The 24727-nt window shown below is 42.7% G+C and overlaps 1 protein-coding gene across 1 annotated transcript in view; it reads left to right on the forward strand.

Moving 5' to 3' along the window:
• The first annotated feature begins 665 nt into the window (after positions 1-665).
• Positions 666-24727, forward strand: part of LOC310678650 (vertebrate ancient opsin-like) — a 95192-nt gene continuing 71130 nt past the window's right edge. The window contains exons 1-2 of the mRNA XM_083442908.1: positions 666-1428; positions 13554-13882. Coding sequence (XP_083299034.1) covers positions 1050-1428; positions 13554-13882 — 708 coding nt within the window. The 5' untranslated portion in view covers positions 666-1049. The remainder of the gene's footprint in view (positions 1429-13553; positions 13883-24727) is intronic.

The raw sequence follows: 24727 nt of genomic DNA on the forward strand, positions 1-24727 counted from the left end.
GATCTTTTCTTATTTTTGCAACCCCACAAAATGCCAACTCTTGCAGCTGCAAGTTGTGCAGTTCTGGCATAGAAAGCACTGCTAAGTCCCAAATAAAATCAAGGTATACGTAATAGAAATGTTTAATTCTAGCAGAATTGTGTCCGAGGTTCATTTAAAAGTGTACCAACAAGAACTAAAAGCTCGTGTGTGTGTGTGTTTGTGTGTGTGTGTGTGTGTGTGTGTGTGTGTTTGGAGACATTGTATTTATCTGCTTCTACCAGGGAGCATAATTTGATTTAGAAATGCATCAAGTGTCCTGGAGTATAGGATTGTAAACTATTTCCTAAAGTTAAAAACAAAAGTGTAAGAACACAAGTTCCCTGTCTTTTGTGTGTGTGTCATTATAGAATTATGAGGGGGTGGGGAGACCTATAGATATCATTTAACACATAAATCCTAAACCCCCAGACTTTTCTCATCCCCAGATGGAACCATTTACAGAATTCTGTAGCCTTGCTTGAAACTTCAGTGATCTGAGGAGCTGTCACAACCTGAGAAGTGCTGAAAGGGAAAAGAAGGCAGCCTCTCAGACACATGTCACTGATCACTGGGGGGTTAAAATAGACCCCTCCTTCGTTCTTTCACCTTGTCATTATATATCGCTCTTCCCCCGATATTAGAACCAGTCCCTTGTATGTATGTTTCCCTGACCTACATTTTATTTTTCAGGTTGCAACGGTTAACGTTGGGGATTCGGTACGGTGCCTCAGACAATGAGTGAAGCAAACAGAAACAGCGGTCTTCGCTTGGCCACATGGTGGAGCAACGCTGAAAGAAATCCCGGTACATTTTAACTCATTGATGTTACCGTTCACCGAATTTGAAAACATTACGAGAAAGAAAGAAAAGAAAGAAAAAAAGATGTAACACAGTGAAGACTTCTCTATCTTCTTTTAAGGGTCTTGTGTGTGTATATATATCTGTGTCTGCTTAAGAGAATTTTCCTCTGCTGATCCTGCAATGCTTAGTCAGGCAGCTGAAGGAGATCTGGAAGGAGCCTTACTGAGATGACTGTGCCGAGCATCAGCTCCAGTTGCAGTGGTGTTAACAGTGTCTGGTGCAGCAGTAACGGCGGCGGCGGCAGCAGCAACAACCACAGATATGGCCAAGAGCATCATCTGAGTCCCACTGGCCACCTAGTCACAGCCATCTGCCTTGGCATCATTGGGATTCTGGGTTTCCTAAATAATCTCCTGGTCCTGGTACTTTTCTGCCGAAACAAAGTGCTGCGGTCTCCGATTAACTTGCTGCTGATGAACATTTCAGTGAGTGACCTGATGGTGTGCATTGTTGGTACCCCTTTCAGCTTTGCGGCCAGCACTCAGGGAAGATGGCTCATAGGGCCAGCCGGCTGCGTGTGGTATGGCTTCGCCAACACCTTGTTTGGTAAGTACCACTTTGTTGTCCTGCACCTGTCTAGGAGCATGCTTCCTTCACTTCTTCTCTGTGGCTTGGACCCAGTCAGGGGCTTGCCTACTGAGCAGATCCCATCTATTGCCTGCTAACTCAGTGTGCATTTTCTCTAGAAAGCTTTGCATCGTCTCAGAAGGAGGTTCAGTGCAGCTTAGGTCTCTGGATGCTGCCTTACAGCCTCTTTGAGGTACTAACAGCAGACTAGATCATAAAGACCAGAGTTGGTAAAGGGCTTGTGATGGTGCTGGTGCTGGTTGGAGGAGATGAAGTTCTATAAGTGTGGAGGACTCTGAGTTTGAAGGAACACAGTTGAGGGACACCTTATTCCCTTTATTTACAAGTTAAGTGCATTATTTGGATGAGAGGTGATCTGTGTGTGCGTGCTCACGTGTGAGTGAGTGAGTGAGAGAGAGTGCACACACAGGTGCATAGAAGTACCAGAAGTCCTATAGATCCCAACCTGATACCCTTCAGATGTTTTGGACTACAACTTCCACCAGTCCCAGCCAGCATAGTCAATAGCCTGGAATGATGGGAGTTGCAGTCCAAAACTTCAGGAAGGCACTAGGAGGGGGAAGAGTGCTTTAGATTAAACATGCAAAGGACTCTGGTGATTATGGAGTGTAAATAACATAGTCAAAAGTATTATATGCTGAGAGCAAAAACAAGGATCACCTATCTATCTATCTATCTATCTATCTATCTATCATCTATCATCTATCTCTATCTATCTATCTATCTATCTATCTATCTATCTATCATCTATCTATCTATCTATCTATCTATCTATCATCTATCTATCTATCTATCTATCTATCTATCATCTCTATCTATCTATCATCTATCTATCATCATCCTCTATCTATCATCTATCTATCTATCATCTATCGATCGATTGATTGATTGATTGATCTATCTATCTATCGATCTATCGATCTATCAATCTATCTATCATCTATCATCTATATCTATCTATCTATATCTATCTATCAACCATCATCTATCTATCTATCATCTAGCTATCTAGCTATCTAGCTATTATTTATCTACCTATAAAGCAATGAAAGTTTTTGGAACTAGGTTTGGAACTAGGTGAAAACAGGACTAGGTTGAATAGCTGGGACTACAAAGGGAACAGTAAAAAGGTAATGGAGCTGTATTCCTGCATTGACAAGTCTGCAGCTGTGCTTCTGTTTCATTAAGGGAGTCCTGGGATTTGTGATTACCTATAGTATTACGAGTATAGGATGAAGGGGGCTTTAGACTATTATGGTAGGTGGGGAATGACAGCATTGCTCTCTGATGGTCTTCCCCTATTAACTTGCTTCTGGGGTAGGCATGCATAGAATTGCATAGAATCTCAGTTATATTGTAGCAAAGTTTAGCATTTGGGGGCTCGAGTATATGTCTAAAGAGCTGAAGGATTCAAATACAGTGGTACCTCGTGTTACGTACCGTCCCCCTTATAAATGCTTCGGGTTACGTGCTCCACTAACCCAGAAGTAGATGCCCCTTGTTGTGAACTTTGCCCCGGGATGCGAGTGGAAGTCGCGCCCTGGTGGCATGGCAGCAGCGGAAGGCACCATTAGTGAAAGCACGCCTCATGTTATGAGCAGTTTCCGGTTATGAACGGACCTCTGGAACAGATTAAGTACGTAACACAAGGTACCACTGTATGGTTATGTATTTTGGTGTAGGATTGCAGTCTTAATAACTTCAGCTTGGGTCCCCTGTTAAGTGTTTAAGAGCAATGTAGTGTTTTGGTTTGCGCTTTTGCCATATTTGTTCATTTTACCTGCCCTTCAGTGGTTTGCTATTTTGTCATGCTACTGATCTCCTTGTCTTCATTTTATGTCTAAAACTCAATGCAAAAATTCAGCTCGATTGGTTCTACTCAAGGGAGTGATCATGGTTCCACATCATAATTAATACCCACAACTTCCAACATGGAATCACTTGATGCTTCTGACCAGCTCCAATACAAAAATTAAAAACCTGCTAATAGTCACATTTATATTGGTCTGTACAGTGTACAAAGCTTATCACCCAGTTCAGTATTATTATCCCTATAATGGATAGTGGTGTGGTGGCTTTCATGAAAATGGCTTTCATGAAACTAGCCAGTATGTTCAGGACAGAGATAGGTTTTGAACTGGTGTTCTTTAGCTTATTGCTCTCTCTTAAAAACCACGTTGCACTCTTTCTCTCACACATACAGTTTGTGCTTCAGAATCAAGAGCAAAGCCAGTGTCAGAGACAGGATATCACTGCTGCTGAGTGAGGGTGGTTATGAAACAACAACACTAAATGTACACTTTGAAAAGACATCTGAGGCTTCTTCTCCTTTGCATATGTCATGTTTTCATGGAGAAACTGCTTGGCCTAGAAATTTCAAACTTTCCCCAGGTATCGTTGAGAAAGCTTTTGACGACCTCTCCTTCTTGCCTGTATTTCAGATGTGGTCTTATGCTTCTTTTGCAAGTTACTTTGTAAAGAGTCTGGTGCTCAGTTGGTGGCCCTGAAGGTTTTGCTGCTGTTCTCCTTTAAGTGTGGCTTTGTGCGCTATGTCTCAGTTGTCCCTATCAACAATGCATTCTGGCTGGATTTCAGCTAAAAGTCTAAGAGCCCCGATGGATCAGACCCCAACTTCTATCTAGTCCAGCATCTTGTTTCCCATAGTAACCAGCCAGAAACTTGCAAGCAAGCAGGAGATGAGGGCAACAGCTTGTCCTGCTATTGTTCCCAGCAACTGGAGTTTAGAGATATGCTGCCTCATTTCTGATCCTGTATGTAACAGCATAGCAGACACTGGTGGCGTTATTCTCCATGCATTTGTTGAAACATCCTTCAAAGCCATTTTAGCTGGTGGAGCAAATTCCATAATTTAACTACACACTGTGTGAAGAAATATCTCCTCTGGCTTGTCTTTCATTCAGCTTCATTGGTTGACCATAGGTCCCGGACACCTCTATAATGTCCTCCCATTGCTCATTATTCAAGCAGCATCTATCAAAATTCTCTGTTTTGCTCAAGTATTAAAAGCACAGGATCTCTGCCTCTTTTGTATGTGGCCACCCTAAGTGTTATTTCAGATCAGGGCCCCCCCTCCCCAGCTGGAGCTCACCAGAGCTCAGCTCTGGCACCTCTCAGGTGGGTGCCATTGCCATTTCAAGAAAACAAGGGAGAAGTTCGTGGTGAGCTCTGGCACCTCTTTTTCTAGAAAAATAGCACTGCTTCAGATCCTTTGATCCCTGTTATTGTCATTTTCCCCACTTTCTCCAACTCTGCAATATCGTTTCTGAGATGTGGCAACCCAAAATGTAAACATTATTCCAAGTGAGGCAATAAATATCTCTATCATTATGGTGTCTATAGTCCACTCCTCCTTCAAGGAGCTCAAGATGGCCAAGATGGCGCCTCCATCTCACACATACTTTGTCCTCATAACAAGCCTCTGAGGTAGGTTAGGCAAGAGAGAGAGAGAGTCTGCTCCCAAGATCATCCCATAAGTTTCATGGCTGTGTGGGGATTTGAATCAAACGCTCTAACCATGATGCCTCTTTTCCAAGTTGGTGGGCATAACTGCTTCCTGTGGGAGTTTCATAGTTTCATTATGTTCTGCATGAAGAAGCGCTTTCTTTTGTCTGTGCTGAAATCTTCCAACATTCAGCTTCCCAGGAAGCCCCTGAGCTCTAGTCTTATGAGAGGAGAAAGCTTTTACTAAACCCACTTTCTCCATGCCATACATAGTTTTTATAAACTTTTGTAATTCTGCCTCTTATTCACTTTTCCTGTAAACTAAAAGTCCCAGACGTTGCAACCTTTCTCCATAGAGGAAATCCATTCATACATCCCCTTAACCATTTGCGTTGCTGTTTTCTGAACTTTTTCCTACTCTACAATATCCTTTTTCAGGTGCGGTGACCAAAAGTGTGCACAGTATTCCAAATACAGCCACATCATAGATTCATATAACAGTATTATGATATTAGCAGTTTTATTTTCACTGCCTTACCTAATGATCCCTAGCATGTCCTTTGCCTTTTTTGCAGCTGCTGCAAATTGGGTTGATGTCTTTATCGAGCTATCCACTATGACCCCAAGGTCTGTCGCTACCAGTTCAGTCCCAATGAGTGTATATGTGGAATTAATACTTTTTTGGTCAGGCAGGCATCACTTTCCTCTTTCTCACATTGAATTGCATTTGCTGTTTATTCCTAATTTCTGCTTCTTGCTGTTTAACCAATGCCTGATCCAGGAGAGTACCTCTCCTCTTATTCCATGACTGCTAAGCTTAATCAGGAAACTTCTAAGGCACAGTCATTTGGGTAGCTAGAGATTTTATCTCTTTGTTGTTACCGGAGCACTTAAGGAGCCAATCTTTGTGAGGATAGCTGAAGTCACTCGTAACTGCAGCATTCCCTCTTTTGAATGCTTCCTTCATTTCATCCTTCATCTCAATATTTCCCTAGGCATTTTGATCAGGCAGATGATAGCACACCCACAGTACTAACTTAAACACCCACTGGTCCCACCCTGGCTATCTGGCAGTTGTCTGTCTGCAGTCCTGGGAATAGATTAAGAAAATGCATAAGCATCTTTTGAGAAGAAGAGTGAGGTGTGCCTCCAAGTTTAATTCAGAAAAAGGAATATCTTTGCACATCTATAAGGTCAAAGTTTAGCACTGATCTAGATGAACAAGGATGATTTCCCCATTTTCTTCTTTTGAAGCAGAGAACAAGTAGAGCTGGCCATTGCAATCCCAACTCTCCAAGCATTTGGAAGTAAATTACAACCAGGATGGTGTTTTTTCTTCTTCTTGTCTGTGCAGACAGACTTTTATTTACTGGGATCTTTCTGTGAATCATGATTTCCACCCACCTTGTTTCCAGATGTTAAAAATAGGCATCATTTCCTCTTCACCAATATATTTTATTAATATTCCCTCTGTTTCTGGGAGCTCATCCTTAGGATATGACAATATATTTCCTTTTATCAAATCCGCAGCAGAGCACAGTGGAGAGAGACTGCTGTTCCCTTTCTAACCCCTTTCCACGCTTCTGATGCTATCCAGACTGGCTTCACCAGAGCATGCTCCTATCCTCCCGGGTGCTCTGATTTCTGACCTAATCAAATGTTTTCAGTAGGTACACATTCTTATTTGGTTTCTGTTTTCAAAATACACTTCAAAACCAATCTCCTTCAAAAAGGCCTTTATGCACAGTTTCTGCACCAGGCAAGGATCTGCTTCCCGCTTGCCTCTCATTAGCTTCTTTGTTAGGAATCCAGGTTGTATTTTAGTATTTGACATTTAACCTTGATACCTTAGAAAGGAGCTAATGAGAGGCAAGTGAGAGGCAGGTCCCTGACTGCTGCTGGAATATTTCCAGGCAATTTAGAAAATGCTGCTATCCATGGTTAGTGTGTGTAGGTTTTTCATACTAGTACATTTCAGTGGCTGGAGTGGACTTGCTCAAACTTTTCATGCTCCATCCATATTAAATAACTTTCAATGTAAGGGAAAGCTGCAAAACACTTGGCATACACCAGCATGGTGTAGTGGTTAGTGTGTTAGACTAGGACCTGATAGAACATGGTTCAAATCCTCACTCGACCATGAAACTCACTGGGTGGCCTAGGGCCAGTTACTGCCTCTCAGTCTAACCTACCTCACAGGGTTGCTGTGAAGAGAAAATGAAGAGAGGGAGAACCAAATACAATCCTCAGATGAAAAGATGGTATATAAATGAAATGACCAAATAATTAAAATTTGTTGAATGGAAGAAATTTAGGCTGCCCATCATGGTGGCTCATAGTTCAATCCAAAGCATGTTGACTCAGGAGGAGTAAAAAGGTAAAGGTAAAGGACCTTGCCAGTTAAGTCCAGTCACGGACGACTCTAGGGTTGCGGCACTCATCTTGCTTTACTGACCGAGGGAGCTGGCGTTTGTCTGCAGACAGTTTTTCTGGGCCATGTGGCCAGCAAGACTAAGCCGCTTCTGGCGCAACGGAACACCGAAACCAGAGCAGTGCACGGAAACGCCGTTTACCTCCCCGCCAGAGCAGTACCTATTTATCTACTTGCACTTTTGGGTGTGCTTTCGAACTGCTAGGTTGGCAGGAGCAGGGACCAAGCAATGGGAGCTCACCCCATCACGGGGATTTGAACCGCCGAGCTTCCAAGTGGCAAACCTACTAAATAAGTCCCACTAAATTCAGTAGGACTTGCTGCTGTCTTGTAGGGGTGTTTTTGGGATCACAGCCTCAGAAACAGCAGCTGAGACAAAATATGGCTGCTTTCTCCAGCTCGGTCTCCTTCAGATATTTTTAATTACAATTCTCATCAGTCCCAGCTGGCACAGCCAATGGCCAAAACATCTTGAGGGCATCAGGCTACGGAAGGATGACCTAATCAAAGCTCCATTGACTGCAGTGACTCTGAGGAAGTGTTTGAGGGATCATCCCCTCCATTTTGAATGCCTGTGTGTGACTTGGAACCCGTCAAGCTGAACCCCCATCGTTCTGCCCGGATACTGAAGTCTAGCTCTGAGAGCCTTCTGGTGGTTCTCTTACTGTGAGAAGTGAGGTTACAGGGAACCAGACAGAGGGCCTTCTCAGTAGTGGCTCCCACCCTGTGGAACGCCCTCCCATCAGATGTCAAGGGAATAAATAACTACTTGACTTTTAGAAGACATCTGAAGGCAGCCCTGTTTAGGGAAGTTTTAACCGTTTGATGTTTTATTGAATTTTTAATATTTTGTTGAAAGCCACCCAGAGTGGCTGGTGAAACCCAGCCAGATGGGCAGTGTTTGTGTGTGTGTGTAATTATAATTTTATATTATATTATTACAATTTGCATCCCACAGAATTCAAATTGTAATACAATAAAATACAAGGGGTGAAATAAGCAATACAAATACAATTAAAAATCAGTATGAATATTCAATGCAGACATGCTGCAGACCACCTGAATAAAGCTCATGGTCCACAGAGCACAGTTTGGGAACCCCTGCCCTATGAAACAACTTTTGAATTCAATGGGACTTACTTCTAAGCAGCCATGAATAGGCTCTCACTGTACGGCTTCATTTGCATACAGATGCAGCTGAATGTTCACCATCATACCTGAGCTCCTGGCAGACAACAATTTTTTCAAAGCTGCTCAGAAACATTTCTGTTCTGAAAGTTAACCTCTGCACCTGACAGAGACACTGATGAGAAGCAACTAGGAGGCATGTTCTTAGATCTTATGACCAGTCACTGTGAGGACCTGAGGGTAATTGCCATGACAGCTAGAGACAAGCTCTTCCCATGATCCAACAAATCCAGTGATCATCACATACCCTTGGTCCTCTTGGTCCTCCCAGTGTGCCAAAACTTTTCCTTCTCCATTTGTTGGGTGCATAATGATGCTTAGGAGCTGTGGAACAATGCTCTAGCATCCATCCCCCCCTAACCTTTTGCTCCTCTTGGAGTCCTTCAAAGAAGAAATGGGACTTTGTTGATCTTATTTCAGTGGGACTTGCTCCCAAGAAAGTGCAAGGATTGCAGCTTTTGTTATATATTTTGTGGCTTATTTTGCACCAGTGAACAAGAGTGTTAGTCATTGCACCTTAACCTTGAATCGCAGCTGTCTCTTGCACACATACTCCTAAATGAACTGCATTATCAAAACTGCAACTTGAAAGAGCAAAGCTTTTGAATCTTGACCTGTCAGTAATGTCTGCGTCATACCAGACAACCTCTCAGAATCAAGATGGACATGTTATAGATGACAAGGCCAGCATAGGCCAGTGTTTATGAAAATTTGTTTCCTCTTTTTATTTTGGGTCTGTTGACCACAATAAATTAACAATGATGTTTGCCATTTCTAAAAATTAATAATTATTACCTTTTTATCTACACACTTTGAAACATATGACCTTTCATTTTACTGACAGAACCTTTTTTTAAAGAAAAAAAATCATTTCTTTTTAAAGCCTAAACAGTATATAGACAAAGCAAATTTGTTTAGTGAATGCCAGCAGCTCTCACAGAATTTCAGTATGGAGGTGAAACAGTTATTTCTCCCCCTTCAAAAAAGTGGCATTTGAATCAGACGATCAAATAAGCCATTATTATTGACAGCCTAGTTGCATGGTGTACTCTTAGAGATTGACAGCTTGCTTAGTTAGATTTAGCAACATATTTAGCAGAATAATGTCTTTAGAGTGAGTTTTCTGTTGTAGCAGCCGTGCATGTTTTCATGCATGTTGCACTTTTTCATATGTGAAAGCAAAATGACCCTTTCCAAAAGTGATATATATAGTTATACATATTTATGTGGGTTAAACCACTGAGCCTAGGGCTTGCTGATCAGAAGGTCGGTGGTTCGAATCCCCATGACGGGGTGAGCTCCCATTGCTTGGTCCCTGCTCCTGCCCACCTAGCAGTTCGAAAGCACATCAAAGTGCAAGTAGATAAATAGGTACCGCTCTGGCGGGAAGGTAAACAGCATTTCCATGCACTGCTCTGGTTTCGCCAGAAGCAGCTTAGATATGCTGGCCACATGACCCGGAAGCTGTATGCCGGCTCCCTCGGCCTATAGAGTGAGATGAGCACGCAACCCCAGAGTCGTCCGTGACTGGACCTAACAGTCAGGGGTCCCTTTACCTTTACCTAGTACTCCAAAGTTCCCTGTAATCAAGGAGTGGAGAATCTTTTTCAGCATGAGCGGCACTTTCCTTTATGGGAAATGTTACAAGAGCCAAGGGCTGGGTGGGGCCAGAGACAAAAGTAAGTGGAGCAACTGCTGTTAAATTTTACCTTTCCATAGTAGCCTGGCTTCTATACATATTTCCAGACTCCCTTTTCCATGCACATATGAGCCAACTCCTCAGGGCTGAGGGGTCTTGCCCCCCCAAATATTTACGCTCCCCCCAAAATGATATGCATTGCAATTCAAATGTTGTGTGCGCACCTTGTCATGTGATCGCTTAAGCAGGGCTTTTCTGCCCCCCACATTTTATTCAAATTGGCACCTCTGTCCATGCAGATAAGCAAGATGCATTATCAAAGTCCAAGGGACACATTCCAGCTAGGCAAAAATACCTGAGGTACAAATATTGCCCCCCCCCGGACCTCTCATGGAGGAGGTTCATGAAGAAGGGCCTCAGCTGATGATTGCAGGATCTGGGTCGGTTCATCCGGCGGAGAGGGGGCCCTTGAGCTATTGTGCCTGCAAGTGCAGTCAAGAGACATTCCCTACACCCTGGGACATTTGATGTTTCCTTTTTGGTTGACACAGAACACCCTAGCTGATAAAGTGGTGTTGTGAAAGCCTGTAAAAAAAATCCATAGATTTCTTATCTAGAGATATTATCTATATACAACCTTCTTTCTCTTTTTCTGCCTTTCTTCCTGGCATCCTGAAAAACAAAAGACAAAGAAGTTCCCGTGATAAGCTTGCTTTGTTTGCCAAAGGCTTTCTACAAAATTCAATAAAGTTAGTAAACAGTCTCTGCCTCCAACTTACTTAATTGATATTGAATTGGCTGTTTTTTTTACAAACTGGCTATTTAAAAAAATATTGATTGTAAATCTCCAATAAATCTAGGGGAAGGGGAAGGGGTTAGTCAGTAGATTTCAGGTATCCAGTCCTCCTCAGATCCATTTTGGATTGAACTACATACTCTGGAGTCTGGCCAGTTTTGAAATTGCCCCAATGTTTCCTGGAGCCATTGGCCTCATGCCTTTCTTTTTGCAGCTTACTAGTACATGGGAAGCAGTGTGGATGACTCAGACAAATGCCATGGCTACAGCTGTGGTCTTGGATAAGAGGAATATATTGCTAAGAACCATGGGAAATTTAATCAATAGCCTTGTTCCCAACACAGTTAAATTTTGCTCCAAGCAGCACCTCAGTTCCTGCAACATGAAGGTGAGAAGGGTTTCTAGGAAAGCTGAAACAGGGATTGAGGCTGCTAGTCCCAGGAATAGAATGTCTTCACTGGCTAACAGGGCCAAATCTGTCTCAGACCCAGTCTGGCTCAGTTTTAATCTCATTATTCTGGGTAATAATAATAATAATAATAATTTCTACCTGCCCATCTGGCTGGGTTTCCCCAGCCACTCTGGGTCGTTTTCAACAAAATATTAAAAATTCAATAAAACATCAAACATTAAAAACTTCCCTAAACAGGGCTGCCTTCAGATGTCTTCCAAAAGTCGGATAGTGGTTTATTTCCTTGACATCTGATGGGAGGGCTTTCCACAGGGTGGGCGCCACTACCGAGAAGGGAAATTTTCTAGGAAAAATATGGATGAACCAATCACTGTTTGCAACCATAGACTGATAGATGGTGTGAGTGCAAGAATGGTTTTGCATCTGTATTTGAATGTAAGTTATTGGCATGCACACTCATGTTTCTTTGCATCTCCTACCTCAGTAGGATTTGGAAACATCCACATCTATTTTACCAGCATTGTGGAAACAACTTCCTAGCTTTATCCTGATACTTCCTATGAATAAAGCTGGCCAGCTTACATACACATTTGAAGGGGATGCCCATGATACCATGTACGATGCCTGTGATAATTGCAGTAGGTATGGCATCCATTTAGCATGTGCAGGAATGATGTGGTGTTAAATAATGACCCTCTCGAGTCTGATTTTTTAGTTTTTGAGAAACATAAATATGTAATTGTGCACTGACTTCAGCAAATCTTTCCTGCTGTCTCAATGGTGTGAGAAAATGCCTCCTGGGTGATCTGCAGACTTTCAAATACATAAAACTTCCAATATGCTAGGATCCTCAATGCATAGTTTTGCATATTGAGTGGACATAGATACAGTGGTACCTCGGGTGACATACGCTTCAGGTTACAGACTCCGCTAACCCAGAAATAGTACCTCGGGTTAAGAACTTTGCTTCAGGATGAGAACAGAAATCGGGCTCCGGTGGTGCAGTGGCAGCAGGAGGCCCCATTGGTGGTGCTTCAGGTTAAGAACAGTTTCAGGTTAAGAACGGACCTCCAGAATGAATTAAGTACGTAACCAGAGGTACCACTGTACTACACTGTAATCTTTAGACATGAAAATGTGGAAGCACACCTCTGCTGGTGTGTGAGAAGAGTTGTTCTTCTGCAGACTATTTGGAAGAATAAGGAGATAGAAAGAGACTCTCTTGCCTCCATTTTATGTATAATCTAAAGCAGATGGGGAACCTGGTGGCCACAGTGTGATGGACTACAACTTCCATCAGCCCCAGCTGGCATGTCCAGTGGTCAGGGATTGTGAGAGTTGGAGTCCAATAGCAACATAGACTCTTTACCCCTGTAATACAGGAACTTGCAGCCCTGGGTCTGGTAAGTGCCTGGACAAAAAATGCTATTGTAATATATAGCACCTTCAGTTTCATCATGGAAGAAAGTCAAGATATTAATGCAACAGATGAATAATAATTTACAAGAATTTACTACGTAGTTTCTAAAAGGTCAAGCTAGCTACAAGGCCAATTCTGAATGCAAATGCTCTCTGAACAATTGCTTTGCCACTATCTGCATTTATTTACACACATGCAGGATGAACACAGATGGAAACACTCAACTTAAACAGGCTGTTTCCAGTCTGCCTCACATTGCAAGGCTATTCCTCATGTCACACACAGACACCTTGATTACATTTGGTTGGGAAGGGGATATTTGCTAGCCCTTCAGAAGGCCAGATATTGAGATTCACAGCCAGCTATTTAGTTCCCATGACAACATATTACCTGCAATTTGTCTAGCAATAGATTATGCCAGGCTCGACCTGGACAACTGGCTTGACCACTTCAGCAGTCCTATTCTTCTCTAGATCTCAAACATAAAACCATACTTGGAAAGAACTTTGGAGGTCACCTAGTTCAACTCCCTGCTCACAATAACATGATCACACAAGTAGAGAGGAAACAGTAGATAGGAGGCCAAGGTCATTCAGGAAAGAATTTGCTAATAGATGGGTCTCATGGCTCAAAGTGTTTCTTCAAAGCCCTCAAAGCCTTGTTTATAAGATGCACTTGTTCGCTTAGAAAACAATTGTCCAAAATAAAACAAAGTAATCTGCTGTTACCTTACAGGTACGGTGTCACTTATATCCCTGGCTGTGCTTTCATATGAACGCTATTGCACCATGATGGGTACAACTGAAGCTGATGCCACAAACTACAAGAAAGTATGGCTGGGAATCTTCGTGTCCTGGATGTATTCTTTATTCTGGACCTTGCCACCACTTTTTGGATGGAGTAGCTATGGACCAGAAGGACCAGGCACGACATGTTCAGTTAACTGGCATTCACGGGATGCTAACAATGTATCTTACATAATTTGCCTCTTCGTCTTTTGCCTTGTCCTTCCTTTTATCATTATTGTTTACTGCTATGGGAAGCTGCTGTGTGCCATAAAGCAGGTGAGTGGATTTTTCAATCTTTTCGACAGAGTGTCAGTGTGTTGTGTTGCATCCAATGGCAAGTCAAAGTCAGATCAAGGTACATGCAGGTCCCACTTACTGAACATAATGCTTTCCCTGGAATTCATTCATTAGATGAGCATTTGTATTAGTCCACAGTTTCCATTGATTTCTATAGGGTCATTTCTCATATAGGATTTGTCTGATCTCCCTACCCCCTCTCTCCATGGTTTCTTCCTGAAATGACTGCAGCCAACCAGCAAAACAGAGACAAAGGAAAAACTGATTTGTGGATTTTTGTAAACAAGCAGGCAATTAGCCGGACCTGCGTGTACATGGCAGAAACAACCAGGACCTTGGACAGCTCCAAAGGGGCTCCTCTGGCTGAAACATTTTCCTCCAAAGATGCTTATCTAAGTGGAGAACTAGATCCTAGTGAAGTTTGGCAAATGCAAGTCAAAGTCAGATCAAAATAGGCTGGAGTGCAGTAGACTACCACCCTGGAGGTAATGGCTGGGTGGTTAAAGGGCCGTAATCTTATTTTACAGTACAGTATTTGACTTCTGTAAAGCTAGGGAGAAAGAGGTACTGTGGGGGACTCATCCTCTGAGTCAAAGGTGGTGCCAGTTCTGTGCCCTTTAAAGGAAATAGCATTTCCAGTAGTCCAAGTCATATGAACATTTTCCTTTTGCTGAAGATGCACCACGAAAACAAATGATTTATTTGAAATAAGAGTCTTTATATGGTGAGCAAACTAAAATTAAACACTAAAAGGGCAAATGTAAAGATAAGATTGAGTCAGTGTTGAAGCAAGTAAATATGTTAACATAATAATAATAATAGCTGAAGGAGCGTCTCCACCCCCATCTTTATGCCCAGACACTGAGGTCCAGTGCCGAGGGCCTTCTGGCGGTTCCCTCGCTGTGAGAAGCGAAGTTACAGGGAACCAGGCAGAGGGCTTTCTTAGTGGTGGCACCCGACCTGTGGAATGCCCTCCCACCAGATGTCAAAGAGAAAAACAACTACCAGACCTTTAGAAGACATCTGAAGGCAGCCTTGTTTAGGGAAGCTTTTAATGCTTAATAGGTTATTGTATTTTAATATTCTGTTGGAAGCCTCCCAGAGTGGCTGGGGAAACCCAGCCAGATGGGCGGGGTATAAATAAATTATCATTATCATTATCATTATTAGTCCATTTACAAGTATTGAGACTAAGAGTCTATAAAGTAAACTTGATTAAAAAGCAATTCTCTCCCCAACCCGCCCCCCCGAACAATAATTCCACAAACAATAACCACTGTGGACAGGTCAGTAAACTTTAAAGGCAATCTATTGCCAATTTCATGGAAAAGTCATGATTTAGAATAAAGGATAGAGCAACATCAAGAAGAATAGGTATAATGCTGTGGAAACATTTAAATTGTGTGGAAGATCACATAAAATGTGAAAATCAGCCGGAAAGGAAACATTGGGAAGATGGACTAAAGAGCTGTCCTCATGAAGCCACAATCTTCCCTCACCCCTAGTCATTTTTTTTTTCTACATTAAACATCCCTCAACTGTTTGATCAACTTCCACTTTGACTCCTCACCCCCATTTTGTTGCAAATTGACATTGAATTCATCAGAATTCATGGCCTTTTCAATTACCTTCATTTATAAGTTCTTTTTGCAAATGCCTTCTCTTATTTCATAGCAAGCCACCTTAACTTTGCTGTTGTAACCATAGTGAAATTGACTTGATCCAGTTTGTTTTTTTGTTTATTTTCAATTGGTGAAATGACACGCCTTCAACATGAGTTTATAAATAGCCTTCCTATCTCCTGACGTGATTTGCCGCTTGTATATGTGCATCTTTGCTTCCTTCTAACTTTACCATTTCATATCTGAGTAATTTCCCCCATAAAACATAAATGCAATGTATCTGGATTGTTTACACAAGGTTGCCACCCACTCACATAGCTATTGAATCCTTTGCAACGGCTGCTGCTGTTACGAGTGGTTTGACAAAACATAACCCCTTACAATGGCTCTTGATGCTACTTATGAAAGTGGTGGAAATGAATTCAAGATTATTATTGCATGTTATAAACTCAGAAGTGGAAGGTGGGGGAATCTCATCATGGAAAGATGAACAACAGCACATCTTCATTTGTTTTGAGATCCATGTGTAAATCCTACTTTGCAGAAGAGATTCTGGGCACTCTTCAAGTAATGGATCCTGTTTGCACAGTGGAGCTCCCCCACCTTTGCTCTGCCATACACCCCCTAAAAAAGTTCTAGGGGTTCCGCAAAGCACCAGAGCAGATTGGGGGAGGGCAGGGGGAGTAGCAGAGGGAAAGTTATGTTGCACAAGCAGAAATACTTGCACTGAAGGGACACGTTAATTGGATACTGGCCTCCCATTCCAATTTCCTTTCCCACATTCTCGTGGAGTGGGGTGGGAGGGCCAGGCGAAATCACCTCCTGATTTCATCCTGCCTGCTCTGGCCTACTAGCATTCTCCATTCCTCTATGTGCTGAACTTAGCTTCTTTCGTAGCCTGGATCCAGCATTTGTTCATGACAACCACTTTATAATATCAAAGAGAGAATGGTAAAATGCTCTGCGCACAGAAAAAGGCAACAGAAATGGAGGTGCTCTTAATAATTATGTGGTGTGTGGTCCATATACTTTTTAACAAAAAGAGCTGGTAGTACTGCAGAATCGCAATAACAAGGCCATTTGGCTTGATTTGGTTCAAGACTGGAGAAAGGGTACAGGAGAATATAAGCTTTGACAGCACAATCCAAACCCAAGAGCCTACAGGTTGAGCAAATTTACAAGAGGCTGTAACTTCCTCATCCCAGCTCAGCCAGAGATACACTAGCATAAGTCTCTCAAGGTGGCTGAGCTGGAGCTGTGATGGCTTAGCCTGTGGAACTGAAGCCCGTGGAATTTACACCATCAGGCATGGGACAGGGCAAGGAGAGACTTAGGAACATGGTGGAATTTATGCTCGAAAAAAGGGTAGTCTAACTCTATTTTAAAGACTGGCTCCCTGTCATTTTCACTCATGGATTGTGAATGGTTGATGCAACTGTTTCAGGACATCAAGGTTTCTGTGATATGTCCTATACAGGTGTATCAAGACAATAGATCCTGTTTGGCTTTGTTGAACTCAGAGAACTGCAAGCAAAGAACCAAATACTTGCAGATTAAGTTACATCGTGCAAGAGAGTTTATTCAGAAAGGGCTCATTCAAGTGTCCTACATGCCAGGAAATGAAATCCCTGCAGATCTGTTGTCTAAGGCTGTTAACAGAGAACAACTTAAGGTTTATGTACAGCGTTTGCAATTGGGTTGAACCACAGGTACTACAGGTTACACGGAAAGGGGGAGGATGTTAGAATATAGTTCCATTCCACCTTTAGAACAGGCATGTGGAGTTGTTGTATGTCGCATGTCTGTTTACTTCCAGCACAGTCTGCTGGGAACTTTCGTTGTATATAGCTTTTGCCTATGCTTTTTGCTTGGACACGAAGGGAAGCAGACATGTTTTTCCTTTGTCCTGCTGCTGAATAAATGTTTGTAAATATGCTTACATATGCCTCTGTCCGCCACTTCCGTTGTTAAGTTATTCACACTGCTGATTAGAGCGTGCTCGAGTTTCTGAAGGCTTCTGAAGCTGTGTGCCACTGTTTGATGCTGTTCCAAGGGAGACTGGAGTTTGCCCGGCTGCCAATTGCCCCCCATTCCCAGGTCGCATCTCAACAGCTGGGACCTGCTCAGACAACAGTAGCTCCGCTGTTGAACAGAGCTTGGAACAGGGATAACTTACACCACTTTTATGTCAACGAGCTGACATTCCAACAGCTTCTTATATTTAGGATTGCCCTAGCTGGTATATTTGAGGTTCCAGTCAAAGGAAGCCCACAAGCATTCTGTCAGGGGAAGCAGCTGAAAAGCAGTGATCCATTTGTCTGATTATTGGTTTGGTGATGCTAGATTGTCTCATATCAGCCACAGGTGGGGTGGGTGGGTTATGTTTATTAATTTTGTATAAAAACATCAGTGTATGCATGTGAGCCGAAGAGGAACACATGTACAAACACACCATCTTTTACTCTCCACCCACACTACAACAAAAGCAGCTGCAAGCATGCTGTGCTCCCAGGGACTCTCTGGCAATGGCACATGAGCAAAGTCAAATGCAAGGCAGAACAATTTTCTGCATATTTGCAGAATGAAAAATAGGTGTTTGCAGTGTGGAGGAGGCAGGCTGCAAGACACATAATGGAAAGCAGAAGATTCATGGTATGTGTGTGTGTGAGAGAGAGAGAGACTGTACTAAAGTGCATCAGCTATAGATTTTTTAAGTTACTTTCATTTTAAAGGAACACCCAATGGCTTACTATGGGGGGAGGGAGAACCCAAAGACTAGCAACTAAATAGAATTGTAGAGTTCATACCATTGAAGGTTCTAGGGGGCCGAACCCCCCCCCCCCAAGCATCATGCTCTGGAAAAGTCTGTCCAGTTATGAAACATACCAGGAAAGTAGGGCTGTAGGCCAAAGGAGTTTCTGCAGATTGTTAGCAAGAAGCAAAAAACAAAACAAAGGAAAAGATAAATGCTAACAAAATATTAAAACAGATAGAATAAAGAAGCTGCTTAATTGTTAATCCTGTTCACACAGTTGTGCAATTACAGGAATGAAAATACTTGTATCAATCAATTAACCTCTCATGCATAAATTGCAGAGAGGTTTACCTGATTGCCTTCCAAATTAACAAAATCCCTCTTTGGGAACCACGGTTTTTAAAATGAAAAAAAAATATATATAGATCAATTGTTTGTTAAGTGATCAGCATGCTGACAAGCTCTTGCTCTAGTTTTCTTTTTATAATTGAGGCCCTAAAAATAAACACATTTTTGCCTCATGGAGAGTTTTAGTGGTTCAGCTGCTCAGGGGATTGTCCTTGGTAAATGAAGCTGAAAAGTCGCTATGTGGCTCATTTCACATGGTGACATATGAGAAATGGTAGATGGGAGCTGTGCCCTAAATGGGCCAGGGCCCATCCCCCAGGCCCTGAAAAGACACAGCTGCTTTTCTGAGGTGAAGAAAAGAAAAGGAGGGATACAGGCGGAGGATGGAGGCTTCCTGATGCTGCTATGCACAATACAGACCTACAAGGTATGATACATCAGGTAGGCCTAGATTCATGTTTTTTCTATTCCCTTCAGCAGGGCAACATTATCTCTGCAAGGCCCAGGGGTTTGAGGTTGTTGTTGTTTTAGCTTCTGCAAGCTTTAGGGTTCATTCCATTTTGCCAGTACTTCTCTCTTGAGTGTATGGTGCCATACTCAAAGAACTGAGTTTGCTATTTGTGTATAAGATGATGATTGCAGTAACATGACCAAATAGCAGTTGGGAGCGTGAGCAGCACTAACAGTAAAGGGGATGAATACTTCACCTCTGTTTCCATGTCTCCATTGTTAGCAGAGTTACTTGAGTAACGCAGAGAGAAAATCTTGGTAGACGTTTACTAGACAAACTGAACAAAACTGTATGTAACTTAAGCAGAAAGAAATAGAGGGTTTTTTTTTTAGCTTTTTTGACAGGCATTGCTCAGAGCAGGAAGGCATTCAACTAAACATCTGCAAGAAAACTCCCACACAGCTACACAGCCTATCAGAGCATGTGCTACCTCACTAAAGATCATGCCATCTTCCGTCCCTGCTTGCTATGCAACACTGCCACCTTCTTGGCTCATTGACTTAATGACAACAGAATTATCCCTTAAGTTACACACTGAATGATCTCTGCTGTTGCACCTCCAACACCCACGCCGCAAATCTCCAGAATGCCCCACCAACTTTATACCCTGCGACTGAAGAGCCTTTTTTGTTTTTTAAGGGCTGCTTCTAGTTTCTTAAGGATGCACTCAAAGATTTACTTTACTGACAACTAACAGCATTGGTTTGTGAAATTATGGATTTCTGAGTGCCATTCTCCCTCTGCATGTGCCGCTACACTGAGCAAGACCTATTACTTAGAGGCAAAGGCCACAGTCCTATGGGAATCACACATTAGTCACCTGTAACCTGGAGTCAGAGTGCTTTTCTCTCGCCAAATGTGTGGGAAGGATTATTAGAGTCTAGTTACTATTAAGGGAACAGAGAACAGAGGAAAGAGCTACACTGGCAATTTCCTATGCCAGCAGCTATTGTGCTCCAGCTACTTACCTCTCATTTGCTGCCCAGGATCAGGTGCTGACATCTGTGCACAGAGCTGCCTTATCCTCTTCTTTCCTGGTTCATGAGTACCAAAAAACAAACAAACCATTTTTAATAATAATAATAATAATAATAATAATAATAATAATAATAATGGAGTAGGAGGAATAGAGAGATAGATAGAAAGAGATAGTTACTGGAAAGGGTGCAGAAAAAGACAACCAAAATGGTCAGGAGACTGAAACACCCTCCCTTTGGGGAAAGTTTGATGCTTTTTAGTTCAGCAGAAAGGTGAGCAGATGGAGACGCACGTGGTGTGAAGAAAGCAGGTAAGGATACATTTTCTCTCCTCTCTCATAACAGTGGGGCCTGCTGTCATCCCCCCAAAAATAGAAGTACTGTCGTACCTTGGAAGTCGAACGGAATCCATTCCGGAAGTCTGTTTGACTTCCAAAACGTTCAGAAACCAAAGAGCAGCTTCCGATTGGCTGCAGGAGCGTCCTGCAGCCAATCGGAAGCCGCGGAAGCCACGCCAGGCGTTCGGCTTCCGAAAATCGTTCGAACACCGGAACACTCACTTTCAGGTTTCAATCGTTCAGGAGCGAATTTGTTCGGGAGCCAAGGCGTTTGGGATTCAAGGTACGACTGTACTTATTCACACAACACATGGTTCCCTTATGGTAGTATACCCTCCAAGTGTCCTGATTTTCCAGAGACAGTCCTGGAATTATGAAAACCATCCTGGCTTCTGATTTGATACCAGAACGATGATGAGCTGGTGTTTGTCCCAAGCGAGAGCGGTGGCGGCAGTTGCGAGGGAGCATCCTGTTGCCATTGCCTCTCCATGGCAACCACTGTCAGCCTCCTCTCTTGGGCAGTTCATAGCGGCTGCTGGATCGTGGGCAAGGAGGAAGAGAGGCTGCTGCCACTGAGGCCCAGCTCTGAAGGCAAGGCCGTCCTGGGTGGGAAGAAAGGGGGAGTGCAGCACAAGTTAAACCAACACTATCTTCTTCCATACATTTAATCTTGCATTCATAAAATGCTTTACGAAAGAAGCCTAAACTGCCTCAATTAACAGTATCCTTTGTTTATTGCAAGGCACTCCATTGAGAGCATTCATGGTTTAGTTTCGGAGCTGAATTACACACACAGTAGTGTAGTCCTAGAAAATTTCAAGAGATTAACACACAGTTGATGTCCTGTGAATATTTTGGTGCTCATGGATTCCTTTGTAGTAGGTAAAGTAGCCTTCCTGAACTTTGCATCTCAATTTATTCTCTAAATCTGGCATTTGCATGAACATGAGAAATTACTTAGAATGCTTCAGCAACAGATATCAGGGTAGTTGTTTTAAACCAATTAACAATTACATTTCATGAGTGTTTGCTTTACAGGGATTGGATTCACACGCATGTTTTCATTAGCAATGGTTGCAGCTTTGATTTGAACAATCCGTTCTACACCCCATCCTCATTCTCCTGGCTGTTCTGCAGGCAGTGGGCTGCTCAGTGACAGGCAAATGCCAGTGGACGGCACCTTGAGGGGTAGAATTATCCCTTTGGTGTCTTCCCTTTTGGGATGCCATTGGGGCCAAGGCATGCACCCAGATAGTGGCAGACAGGTGGTGGAAGTACCCTGAGGGAGAGGCAGGGAAGAGACGATCTTCCAGTGTGCAGTGGAATTCCTCTTCCTCCAAAACAATGACAGTCTGGAAGTGACCATTGTTGCCATAGAAATCTTTAGAGATGTATCTGAAGTGTATTATGGTGCTTATATTGAGCATGTGCATAGCATGTGGTGAATGTTGTGCATAAACACACAGGCATATACTCTCCTGTGGAACTGTGGAGTTTTTCTTACTATCAGAGATTTGCCCCTTGAATCCAGAAGTATTGTCAAGCATCCAGTTTGAATTGAATTTAAATTTCATTCTTAAACTGGACACTTCAGATACTTCTGGAATATTTAAAGGGGTTATTGCTCCCAGCAATATGGGAGAGGCAGCTTTTCCTGGTACTCTAATGGCAAGAAATGGCCCTCTGTGCAGTTGGAGGAACTACACCCAAACAGCAATGCCTTTTTGCAGCTTGAAGTGACATGGCTGACAGGAATGGAGTCATGTGGTAACCACAATATGGTTTGGCATAAAAAGTGGGACTGCTTTCACACCTCTGCACCTAAGCAGCAATGGGCATGGCCTCTATAGTGACAGTTGCAATGGCATGTACATTCAGCCGGGGCCGGCCAACTCATGAGGCGAGATGAGGTGACCACCTCAGGTAGCAAGATCCATAAGGGCAGCAGATCCCAATGTAGATCTTTATTCTTGCATTGTTCCTGGTTTCAATCTTCACTCCCTTCTTCTTCCCTGGTGGGGAGAGGGCTGCCATTTTGTGGTTCGTCTCAGGTGCCGAAATGACTTGGGCTGACCCTGCACTCAGCATTGCTTTTTAAAACAAACAAACAAACAAACAAACAAACAATTTTGGGTGTGTGCACTGAAACACCCACCCACCCACAAAAGCCAAATAGAACTCAGCTTAAGGTTCATTTTCAAAATTTTAAATGTAAATAGCTGCAACATGCTATTCTTAATTTCATTAATATTTTTAAGTTCCTTCTCTGCCTTATATACTTTCAGTTTGTTTGCTAATGAAGACACAGAGTTTTGGTCATAATTGTCTTGCTTTGCCTCAGCTGAATTTAACTTCTGCATTGTCAAAGGTTTGGACACAGAGGCTTGAATTTTAAGTTGGTCAATTTTTGCTAACTGTCCCCTCCATTAACATTGCTTCCTGTCGCCTGTCCCAAATCCCTCAGGGGAAAAGGGGAGCAGGAAATGCCTTTTCCATGGATGGAACTTTGTTCTGCCACTGATGGGAAGCTGGGATCCAAACCAAGGACTCTACTATGCTGCACGCTTTTCAAAGCATAAACTTGGAGGAAACAAATCTTCCTCTCCATCTGAAACTCCAACATCTTTTCTGCATCCAATCTCATCTGAAACATTAATTGACTGATTTAAACGACATAATCCTAGACTGGAACAATTTATCTATAAGCAGCAATTTGTCTTGCTTGACAAGATTGTTGGCTGCTTATAAATACAGAGATTGTGTCAATTTTTTCAGACGCGAACAGCTCATTTTATCTTTATTTCACTTTAGTTGCAAACTTTAGGACTCTGTCATCCAGTGGTCTGATGCAGAATAATTTCCTGCAAGCGACTCCCTGGGAATACTAGATCAGACTAGATTACATTCATGCTATAATATATACTCTCTAAAATGTTCAGAGAGAAGTAAACTGGTTTCATATACTTTCAGATAGAAAGCTCATATTTTAAACTGCCCATTGGGTTATTGCTTTGCTTTGAGGAAAAGGCTGGAATCCAAATAAATAAATAAATAAATAAATAAATAAATACTATTGTTCGTACCCCCCCCCCATCTGACTGGCTTGCCCCATCCACTTTGGGCAGCTTCCAAGCATAATAAAACATTAAACATTAAAGCTTCCCTATACAGGGCTGCCTTCAGATGTCTTTTAAAGGTTATGTAATTACTCATCTCCTTGACATCTTCTGGGAGGGCGTTCCACAGGGAGGGTGCCACTCTGAGAAGGCCCTCAGAGGAGGAACTCAGTATTCAGGCTGAACAATGGGGGTGGGTGGAGAGGAGACAATCTTTGAGGTATACTGAGCCGAGGCCATATAGGGCTTTAAAGGTCCGAACCAAACTTTGAACTGTGTTTGGAAATGTACTGGGAGCCAATGTAGGTCTTTCAGGACCAGTCTTATATGGTTCTGGTGGCCACTCCCAGTCACCAGTCTAGCTGCTGCATTCTGGATTAGTTGTAGTTTCTGAGTCACCTTCAAAGGTAGCCCTATGTAGGGCGCATTGCAGTAATCCAAGCGGGAGATAACTAGAGCATGAACCACTCTGGTGAGACAGGCTGGATCTAGATACATCAAAGAAACGTTTCAGTTAAATGCGTTGCAGACTTTGTATGAGAAATCGGGTTAGCAAAAATGGAACTCCACAGCTCCATCTGGTGTCACAGTGTTAGAATGCGTAAACAACACCAAATGCACCTTTTCTTTGCCAATGTAGCTGAGTCCACAGTGTGCGGGCTGGTAGGGTCTCAGCCGATGTACCAGACAGAGCTGGTAGACTTTAAATGCATACTTTAAAACAAGGCAGAATTTTTTTTTTTGCCTTTCAACAATCATATTAATTCAAATTCTTTTAAAGTTGAATAACCTCACATTCTATAAAAAGCCACAAAATTGGTTCCCCTTAATCCCCATTGCAGACGACATCCAGCTTTAATTACACTGCAGGGAGCACATTATGTCAACGGAGGCAGGACTTGGTATACTGTGTCCGATGTGGCGAAAGAAAAGGTGAAACTGGCAGGGTGCACCCAGTGCCTGCATTCTTTGCTTTCTGCATACTGTTTCCGACGCCTTCAAATCCCTTTCTATTTTTACCTTATAATATTTCACTAATCTGCTGCCTAGGGAAGGATGAAACTACAGCTAATAGATGGGAAGTGACAGACACCCACAATGTATTCAGTGATGAAGGGACCCTGGGTCAACCTGGATGGGCCCAGGTGGGATGAGAG

Source organism: Podarcis tiliguerta (assembly GCF_965153285.1).
Source record: "Podarcis tiliguerta genome assembly, chromosome: 5".
NCBI classification, from domain to species: domain Eukaryota; kingdom Metazoa; phylum Chordata; class Lepidosauria; order Squamata; family Lacertidae; genus Podarcis; species Podarcis tiliguerta.